The sequence below is a fragment of the Hyalella azteca genome, unplaced genomic scaffold (genome assembly GCF_000764305.2).
Source record: "Hyalella azteca isolate HAZT.00-mixed unplaced genomic scaffold, Hazt_2.0.2 contig10613, whole genome shotgun sequence".
Classification (NCBI taxonomy): Eukaryota; Metazoa; Arthropoda; class Malacostraca; order Amphipoda; family Hyalellidae; genus Hyalella; species Hyalella azteca.
In genome coordinates this window covers 104,712-115,451 of record NW_025940646.1, presented here as the reverse complement: position 1 = coordinate 115,451, position 10,740 = coordinate 104,712, and the positions used below count along the sequence as shown (strand labels likewise).

General features: G+C 38.8%; 1 protein-coding gene across 1 annotated transcript; it reads left to right on the top strand.

The window, feature by feature from the left end:
* Positions 1-433: 433 nt before the first annotated feature.
* On the top strand, positions 434-3,074 carry LOC125178529. The gene is made up of 4 exons (XM_047882500.1): positions 434-584; positions 783-944; positions 1,472-1,651; positions 2,795-3,074. The coding sequence occupies exons 1-4, from the start codon at positions 434-436 to the stop codon at positions 3,028-3,030; spliced, it is 729 nt and encodes a 242-aa protein (XP_047738456.1). The 3' UTR covers positions 3,031-3,074.
* The last annotated feature ends 7,666 nt before the right edge of the window (positions 3,075-10,740 follow it).

Genomic DNA, 10,740 nt, shown 5'->3' with positions numbered 1-10,740 from the left:
CTCGCAGTGACAACTTTAATATGCACTCAATAACATGAACATGGCACTTCCAATTCTAGAATCATACACATTAGCGAACGATAGAGAAATATAAGCCTAATGAGCTATAGCAACATATTAAGGGTAACACTGGGAGGGCTCGTGGAGCAACACATTACTCGCTCGAGCTGTGGACACACACTGACGCAGTGACGCTGTGAGGAACGCGGCCACCTCTTGAGGGCTCGCTGCGTTCACATGGTTATAATTTCGTTGATCTTTGCGATATTTTCCACGCACTTGTGGAGTGAACGCAGGGATGAGGGAAGATTTGAAGAAAGAATAGATGAGGATAAGAAAACTTAGTGCGTTTAATCTGACGAGTGACGAACGACGTCACAAAAGAGTTCATTTGAACCTTCCAATACTTCTTAGGAGTTGAATTCAGCCAATCATGATGGACTTGCGGCTTCTTTCGGCCCTCGGGGCGCTGCTGTGCGTCTGCTGCAGCATCGAGGATGGCTCAGCTTTTACGTTCAAGACTTTCACGGGCACCGAAATTGCCACAACTGCGATCTCGACCACCGTGGTCGTGGAGCGTCCTTGTGAGCAGAATTACGAATATATAACACAATCGTTTGATTTTGAATGAAAACTGTATAAATTAAGTGTTACGTATTCATGTATCTTGTTAATGAAAAACTGTCCAAGTAAAGATTTTGGTGATTATGTATCGTTTCAGGGATAGACTACCATGTTTTTTATAAGCCAGTCCACCTATTAAAATTATGCATCCATTTCAGGTGAGTGTCGAGCTCTGTGCCGGGACGCATGCGCTGCGGTAGCCATCAGGCGGCAATCGCGTAGCCGCTACCGCTGCTCCTTTACCGGACAAAGCATCACTGACACCAGCACCGGCACCGACCTTTTGGTCCGTGCGCCTGACAGCAGGGTTTTCTATAAACGTAAGTCGCGTTCCATGAAAATTTATACATAACTTGAAGCTTGAGCTTTGCATTGGTAATTATTCAAAAATTTGTCTCCTCTTCAGTAGCTTCACTCGTTAAGTTATGGACTAATAGTCTCATTTTACTGGTCAAGTTATTAACCTTTGTTGAATCAGTCTGACCTTAGTATGAATTCTGTTTTTTCCAGTTATTTGTCGTATAGGTATTAGTTTACAATTAAAATAATGCTTACGTTCGAGTTATAAAACGAGGTTAATCCTCACGGTGACATCATAAAACAAGCCCTACGATCGCTATGCTTAGTGGGGTCTACTCGTTATGGTAATGTATTTCCGAAAATTAATCCCATATGCTTGCTTAACTTATACATATTTCTTATTTTCACCGTATGTCCAACTATTCCTCAGTCCTAATCGACACAAAGTCTAAATGAATTAAATAGAATACTTTCTTGGCAAGAAGTAACCAATATGGATGAGTGAGAAAAAAATGTTCTCAATCGTTGTTGATGATGATGTTATCAGGCCAGGGATGCCGACCCAACTTCTCGCTCGTGGACAACGTGGGCTGCATTTACCTCTCCACCGTCAAACTGAACTTCACCGCCGCCGCTGCATCCTGCCCCTCCGGCTCACAACTCTTCACCGCCAGCTTCCTGATCGACTTCGACGCCATGCGGAACTACTTACTGAAGAACTACCTTTGTAAGTCACGAGCGCATAGTTAAACTGTTGACCAATATTTCCTGTTGTTCTTTGTTGATATACATTCTGAAATTATCAAGATTTCGGATATTAGTCAACAACCTCACTACAATTCAAAAAGGCCATTGCTTGATGACTTATCTTGACACAAGCCTGTGCAGTCGGTGTACCTAAAAAACATCTTTTCGAACTTCATGGTTCATGGAACTGATTGTCCCCATGAGAGCCTGATAACTCTCTCCACCAAACTTCTTTTCGACGCCATGCGATCAACCTCTTGAGCAATATCGATCCTAAGTTTATACAGATTGTATAGTGAGCATATCGATGAATTTGTAGTTTTTCTACTTATAGTTTGGATTCTCGAAAACCATCGCACCTCCGGTGAGTTATCATGAAGACACTATCATCTTTAATTTCACTTTAGCTATTGGCGATATAGCACTCAAATGACTGCCATTTGACTCGTGATAAGCTGCGGAATGAATAGCTCTGAAAATGGATTTGAGCAGAGACCAAACTTCTGAGATATTCATTTTATACGAGACGATACTTTTCAATTTGATTGTTTAAAATTTTGAAAACGAGCAAAATTGGCCAATGCGGCCGTTATTGCAACCAAGCACCTCTTTGAAATCTGGTTTTGCTGCAGAAAGTATTCAGCTATCATCACCTATTACTCAGCACATAACCTGAGTATTATAACCCGTATACAATTAAAAACGAAAGATGGTACACAAAATACAAATTTTTTTATAGCAATCGAATCAAGGCGTCGATGAATAAGTTAGATGAACCCTAGCACGTAAATGAATAAATAACTTTCGAATAATCTAGGAAGACGCTGTTTTTAGCGCATTTTCTCATTTATGGAAAAATGCACTATTGTGCTCGCCATGTCCGTCTGTCCGTCTGTCCGTCCGTCTGTCTGTCCGTCCGTGACCTCAAGTTTTCGTCAACGAGAAAATGCGCTCTCTGTCTCTCACTGCAGTGAGTACTGAATTATATTTTTTATACCAATGAGTGGCTGCAGTATATTTGCGTGAAAAAATGCCGTATTTCCTTTGCCACTCGTAATGACTTATGATGCAACAATTATTAAGTTAAGATGTAAATTATAGTAAACAAGTGTCATTTCTGCAGCCTCTCTCGAGACTGCATGGGTTGGACTTAGCCGTACCTCGAATCCAAAAACTTGGGAATGGTTGGGGGGCGGGACCATTCCATCCATTCAACCTTCGCCCTACTGGGGCAAATATGATCCAGACGGAGCAACGGATTGTCCAGCAATGCATTATAGTTTATCAGCAGGCTACTTATATCATTTGGCCGATCTTGCCTGTGGCGATAACCTCAAGTTTCTGTGTAAGCAGAATTAAATTCAGCTGTGCAAAATTGAATAAAAGCGTGCCTTCTGCGTACCTTCAGCAACAGATGTATCCCTGCAGATATTGATTAATACATAGATATTGCACATATTTGGCTAAGTCTACATAATTATACGAAATATTCTACTAAATCTGTCAGTCTTAGTATAGTAGAGTATCTTTGGCATTGAAGAATAGGCCTGCATAGGCCTGTCGCCGTTTATTGTACTTTTCTTGACTAGTTCGCAGATCTAAAAGACTGGCCATTTGATCAAATCTTTTCAACGAACGGTAGGTTTAAAATTATTTCTAGATATCAGATGTTCCGTAGGATACGAGGCATTTCAAAACTAAACATATGCTCCTGCATGGCCTTGTCTAGTCTGTTCTTGAACGCATTCATACTCGGAGCGTCAACAATATCTTCAGGGAGGCTGTTCCACATGTCGGTGACTCGAAGCTAGAAGAAATGTTGTCGCATGGATGAGTTGCACCGCAGTTTTTAGCGCATTTTTCATTTATGGAAAAAGGCGCTATTGTGCTCGTCATGTCCGTTTGTCTGTCCGTGACTTCACGTTTTCGTCGACGAGAAAATGAGCTATCTGTCACTCACTGCAGTGAGTACTGATCTAATTTTTTAGTTTATAGCCGTGGCCCCAGGTGTTGATTCTTGTTTCAAATTCTAGTAATCCTTCTGGGACCTTGTACAAACCATGAGTATACTTGTATACTTCAATGAGGTCACCACGCAGGCTACGATAACGGAAACAGGGAAGCTTCATAATCTTCAATCTTTCTTCGTAAGTCTTGCCCTTTACCATAGCATAACATAGTCATCTCGGCGCTGAAGTGTAGGCCTGATGTGGCCTGTTGCCGATTCTTTTCCTTTTCGTGCCTTGTTCACGGAAGATCTACAATCGTGTCATTTGACCGGATCTTTTTATGACTGACGATAGTTTGAAGTAGCTACTAGACTTCCACCGGGTTCGATATGGTGCTAGGCATTACAAATCTGAACATATATTTTTCTCCATAGCTTTATCTAGTCTGTTCTGAAACGCGTTCATACTTGGAGCGCCAACGATGTCATCGGGGAGGCTGTTTCACATGTCGGTGATTCGAAGCGAGAAGAAATTTTGTCGCGTGGAGAAGTTGCAGCGCATTTTTTTTAGTTTATAGCCGTGGCCCCTGGTGTTGGTTCTTGTTTAAAATTCTAGTAATCCTGCGGGGACTTTGTATAAACCATGAGTATACTTGTATACTTCAATGAGGTCCCCACGCAGACGTCGATAACTGAGGCTTGGAAGCTTCATAATCTTCAATCTTTCTTCATATGACTTGCCCTTCAAGCCTGGAATTATCCTTGTTGCACGTCTTTGAACATTATCTATTAAATTTCTGTTCTTTTCAAATCTCGGAGACCACACAACGTTTCCAAACTCTAGATTCGGGCGCACGACAGCGACAAACAACTGCTTCATTCTGCATCTAGGAACTCGTATGAGCGTCTGATTAGTCCAAGAAGTTTGTTGGATGTGTTAGCTTGCGTTTCAACATGCTTAGAAAATTTCAGCTCCTTGTCGACATAAACTCCGAGATCTTTTTCCACACTAGACTTTTCAATCATTACTCTGTCGTTGCAACCATGTCTTCTCATACTGTAATCTTGTTCATTGTTCTTCCCGAGGTGAAGTACTTTACACTTGTCAGCATTAAACCGCAGCTGCCATGCATCAGCCCAGTTAACTGAACTGTCAAGATCATCTTGTAACTGCGCTTTATTTGACGCATCCTTCGCTGTATTATAAACTTTTGTGTCGTCGGCATACATGGAGCACACGCTGGACACTGCTTCTGGCAAACCGTTTATAAAAGCATCGGATAAAATAGGCCCAAGAACTCTTCCTTGTGGCACGCCACTGCGCACTGATGCCCAGTCTGACACGGTTCCGTTAATACTGACACGCTGTCGTCTACCTACTAGAAAATCTCTGATCCATTAGAGTACGTTCCCCTCAATTCCCAAAGACTTCACTTTATGCAACAGCCGCTCATGCGGAACACTGTCAAATGCTTTGGCAAAATCGAGGTACAATGCATCCACTGGCTCCCTTTCGTCCAGCAGGCGAGTCCAATCGTTCAACGTAGATAATAAGTTAGTGGTGCAGGATCTACCGGCAATAAAATCATGTTGACAATCTGATATGAGATGGTGAGCAGTCAAGTGATCGATAATCCTATCCCTCACAACAGATTCCATTAGCTTACAAACAACACTTGTCAGACTGACAGGGCGATAGTTGTCGGGGCTGCTTTTGTTACTTTTTTAGAATAATTGTTCACTTCAGCTTCTTTCCATTCGGACGGCAAAGTTCCTTCGTTCAAGGTTTTTTGAAAGAATTCTGTTAATGGGCCGGCCAGAACGGTTGCTAATTCTTTGAGCAATCTGGGATGGAAGCCGTCTGGTCCGCATGGCTTGTTGGGATTTAGAGCTACTAGAGCCTGGAATAATCCTTGTTGCACCTTTTTGAACACTCTCTAATATTTTGTCCTCTTCAAGTCTTGGTGACCACACAACGTTTCCAAACTCTAGGTTCGGGCGAGTGACAGAGGTGAACAACAGCTTAATCCTTTCTACATATCGGTACTCGTAGGAGCTTCTGATCAGCCCAATCAGTTTATTGAATTTATTAACTTTGCGTTTCAGTATACCTAGAAAATTTTAGAACCTTGTCGACACAAACTCCAAGATCTTTTTCCACGCTAGACTTCTCAATTATAACTCTCTCGTTGCAACCATGTCTTCTCATGCTGTAAGCTTGCTGTTCATAGTTCTTACCCGGGTCAAGTACTTTACACTTGTCAGTAATGAAACGCAGCTGCCACGCATCAGCCCAGCCAACTATACTATCGAGATCATTTTGCAGTTGCATTTTATTTGACGCAACCAAAACTATATTGTAAACTTTTGTGTCATCGGCATACCTGGAGCACACGCTTGACACTACTTCTGGTAGATCGTTTGTAAAAGTGACAAACAAAACAGGCCCAAGAACGTTTCCTTGCGGTACGCCACTGCGCACAGTTGCCCAATCTGATACGGTGCCGTTAATGCTGACACGTTGTCTTCTGCCTACTAGGTAATCTCTGATCCATTGGAGTACATTTCCCTCTATTCCCAAAGAATTCACTTTACGTAACAGTTGCTCATGCGGAACACTATCAAATGCCTTGGCAAAATCGAGGTACACTGCATCCACTGGCTCCCTTTTCTCCAGCAGGTGAGTCCAATTATTCAAGGTGAACAGGAAATTAGTGGTGCATGAACTGCCAGCAATGAAGCTATGCTGACAGTCTGATAGAAGATGGTTAACAGTCAAGTGATCGACAATTTTATCCCTCACAACCGATTCCAACACCTTACGCACAAAACTTGTGAGACTGACAAGACGGTAGTTACCGGGGTTACTTCTGTCACCTTTTCTGAACAGGGGTGTCAAAGAAGCCATTTTTTGGGCTTCTTTCCAGTCGGCCGGCAAGGTCCCTTCGATTAAGGTTTTTTGAAAAAATACTGTTAAAGGGCCGGCCAGGACGGTTGCTAATTCGTTGAGTAATCTAGGGTGGAAACCGTCTGATCCAGGTGACTTGTTGGGATTCAGGGAGTCCAGGTGCTTGAGAGCCTTCTCTTCGTGTATCTCAAAAAATTGGCAATAGTCTTAGTTGTTGCAGCAATAAGTGAACTTAACTTAAAGCTCAACTTAGTCTTAGCAGCAATAAGTGAAGAAATTGAACCACAAATATTAAAACATGCCTCTAACGATAAAAAAATAAAAATGAATTGCTCTATAATAGAAGGCTTTTAAACGGCTGAACCATTGTATCTTATTACAGTGAATAAGCAGGTGTCGTATATAATAAAACATTGCGTCCATGAGTCGAGAATTTTCCACGTTTTTAGATTTAACGGCATTAATTTTGAGACATTATTATAAGTCTCTCTAATTACCCCACATTAACACGGGATGACCATATTCAAACCTAAATTGAATGCGAAGTAATTAACTGGCGGATGAAAGGAGAACGGTGCTAGACATTAATTAATGGTGCTCCTAATTAAGTAAGCTGAACATTTTAGCTTGTGATGCGATAAAAATTTACATCTTCAAGTTGATCCATACAAATGTCAGTGCAGTTCAGTTGCCATTGTATATTACTATTCTTAAAGCTTGAACTTATATAGAAGTTTAATTTGTTATTTTAAGCTGGCACACAACCAATATCACATTTTGAGTGCTATCGTTGACATTTTTTCACCTTGTTGCCCAAGTTGACTTCATCTCGAATTTACGGCCTTGTGTGTGGCTTAGATTATTATTAATAATAATAATAATAGCGGTTTCAGCGTTATTAGGCCGTAGGCCTGTCGCCGATTCTTAACATCGCAGAACATTCACAGCATTTTGCGGTCTCGAACTCGCAACTCACTGCTACAATTCAGCTATGCTTAACCGCCCGGCCTCCTCGCCGATTCTGACCAGAAACTGGCGCACAGAGCTGGGATCGAACCCGCGCCTCACTGCGCCAATCTTGGTACTCTGAACTTTAACCACTGGGCCGCCCTGACAAACAAAACAGGCATTCCTTCTTGAGATTATTGTTAACGTACAAGCTCTACTACTATTATATTTATGACACATTTCGGCGTCTGGCATTCATTTAAGCTTGACTTGCACTTGATAGAACATATTCAAAATAGTACTAGTTTCTCAGCATTCCCATTTGCAATCTTAGAAGGTATAGGCTTAATGAATATTTTAACAATGGCCATTTATTGTCCTGCTAGTGCTGCATTAATTATTCGTTGCTTATTAATGAGCTTAATTGTGATTTTGGAAGCCCTACATCCAATCCAAAAACTTATTGATGATTATAATTTACTAATTAGACCTGAATAATAATAAATAACACAATATAATCGAATTTTGATTTTACAGTTCTGTCTGTTATGTTATTCACTTTGTGCTTTTTATTTCAGTGTAAAATGATAACTTTGTTGTGATTTTATATCACTTGTTTGCTTAAATCGCAAATTAACTAAGAATTTAAAAGCAAAGAAAAGTCCACAAAAATTCATATCTTTATAGAAAACGTTTCGGAGACCAGCTCCATCGTCAGTTCGTAGAATCTAGAATCACAAATCAAAAGTCACAAATTAATACATTGAAAGCACAGAACAAAATTAAAAACCTAAATTTACAAGTAATAGACGGAGCAAAAAAATTATGATGATATGATTTTTCTTGAGATCAATGTTGTGCCCTCAGTTTTTAACTCTGCATCATAGGTCAAAACATCATAACAAATCCCAAGATGCCGCATGTATATCCCAGTACTACAGGAAGTCCTGCTCAACCTGAATTCTCTTCTTAGCGAAATCTCGGCAGCGAAAGTAGAAGCGAAGAAAGTTGCACGTGTTTGTTATATAATTTATTTTAATAATTGAGCCGCACGTTTTGCATCGGCTGAGTGTTCTCTTTGCCATAATCTATTTGAAATCTAATAAATGTAGAGATGTTATATTGTGTTTTAATTTATAAGAGTTCTACCTAAGATACTTGATCTTTCATTATCAGATGTATCAATCGAAACTATCTAGCAACAGTGCTATTGTGAAGAATAATTTCATCTCTCAACTATCTTACTTTAATCAGCTTCATTGTTATGACTTATGAGTTACTCTACTACTGAAAACAGCAGTTCATACAAATAAACACAACTTATAAGTTGAATACATGAATGCATGAAACTTAAAATATAACTAATTAGTAGCAAGACACCGCGGCAAAATCGTCGCTAATTTTTACGTTACAGCATTTTCGATTAAAACTAAACTTTCAAAGAATTAGGTTAGGTAAGGTTATGTTAAGGTAGGTCAGGATTCATTATTAAATCATATTGATCTAACCTATCATAGCTAAAATTATCCTGACGTGACCTGTTCTGAAACCAGTCTATTTTTTTAAATTTGGTTTTAATAAAAAAAACTAGAAATTTGCGATGATTTTAACGCAGTGTCGGGCTATAAATTAGACATGTTCTAAATTTATTGCAGATTCATTCATAATCAAGGAATTTATGAGCTTATGAGCAGAATTTATGAGCTGTTGAGTCGCGCAGAAAATGCGTTTTGCACTTGGTAAGCTGACAAGTTAGCAAGTTATCATATAAATGTCGGAGAAGTCCACCTTATTTGCCTTTCACATACGGTTTTTTTCTGTGGTGCTACAATAGGTTCTGTTTAATTTAGTAAGAAATTATGGTAATGAAAATTTGTCATATTGTTCATCGGCTCATGCTCTTTCATCTGAACAGTCACAACATTGTATGTATTTTTGCTTATTACCACGTTTTTCTTGACTTCGTTTCGTGTCCGTCTGTCATCAAAAATTCAAACCTTTTAGAGCACTTCTAAACATCCTAGTAATTTGAAATTTAACATGCATGTCTATGCTGCCTAACAATTCAAGATTTGATCATCATAAATAATAATTTAAAAATCACGTTTTTCTGTTTTTTTTTAAACTAAAAATACTGAAATAAAACAAATAAAAAAAACTTTTAAAAACCACGTTTTGTTAACGGAGAAAAAAAGAAAAACATTTACTCCTACATAACATTACATAACATTTTGCATAACTTAAATGTTATGTAAGAGTAAATGTTTTTCTTTTTATGTCCGTTAAGAAAACGTAGTTTTTAAATTTTTTTTATTTATTTTATTCTTAGCTGTAGCCGATGTATTCAAGAGGACTCTTGATTCGTTCTCGTTGGAGAAAAAAATACACGAACCCTCTATGAAAATGGCAATTCGTTGAACCTAATTATCCCAACATCAGGCTACATGGCTGTCTCATGAGGCACTGCAATTATAAATTGCTCCACAAGGTAAGCAATTGGGGAATTCCTTAATCTTCTTATACATATAGACCGTATATGTAGGCTTTGGGAATAGACATATGGTTTTGAAAAACCATAAAAAGTAACGAATTGATGAAGGAGAAAAATGCTAATAAGGGACTGCAGATGTATTCAATTCCATGGTTGACAAAGTCAGCGGCGGTCCGTAAGCGCAGTCAGTGGCATGCATTCTGTCCGCACAACAGAATAATATACGTTTAAAAATTACTTTTTAAAGACAACACTTCCAAAGAATCCAGTATCTCCAATCTTACAGATGTACAATGAATTTCTCATCTAATTTTCGAAAATTAAAAAAATTTACTTTTCAATTTTTTTAATATATATAAATTTTTTTCAAAATTTTTTATTCTGTTAATTGATTCATGTATTGCCTCTGATTTCACACAAGTGTGCAAAATTTCAGATCAATCAGACAGGTAAAAGTGTGTCAAATATCAGTTATAAGATTTGTAGCTGACAAAATTATTTTTTCAATTTTTTTAATATTGAAAAAAAAAATTTTACATTTTTAAAATCATTTATTTTGACATTTGATTCATGCATTGTCTCCAACTTTACACAAGTGTGCAAAATTTCCGATCGATAGGAAAAGTAGAAGTGTATTAAATTTCGATTACAAGATTTGTAGCAGACAGACAGACAAACAGACAAACAAGAAGTGAAGTTAAAGAGAAGTGTTGTAATAAAATATGAACCGAATCGACACTTCAGCGAACTCGCCTGCGAACTCGCTTGCGAACT

Excerpts from the sequence above, each read along its gene's own strand:
- LOC125178529 (XM_047882500.1), top strand. The coding sequence starts at position 434 with ATGATGGACTTGCGGCTTCTTTCGGCCCTCGGGGCGCTGCTGTGCGTC. Across the intron at positions 585-782 it reads CGTGGTCGTGGAGCGTCCTT|GTGAGTGTCGAGCTCTGTGC; the intron begins GTGAGCAGAATT and ends CATCCATTTCAG. Across the intron at positions 945-1,471 it reads CAGCAGGGTTTTCTATAAAC|GCCAGGGATGCCGACCCAAC; the intron begins GTAAGTCGCGTT and ends TGATGTTATCAG.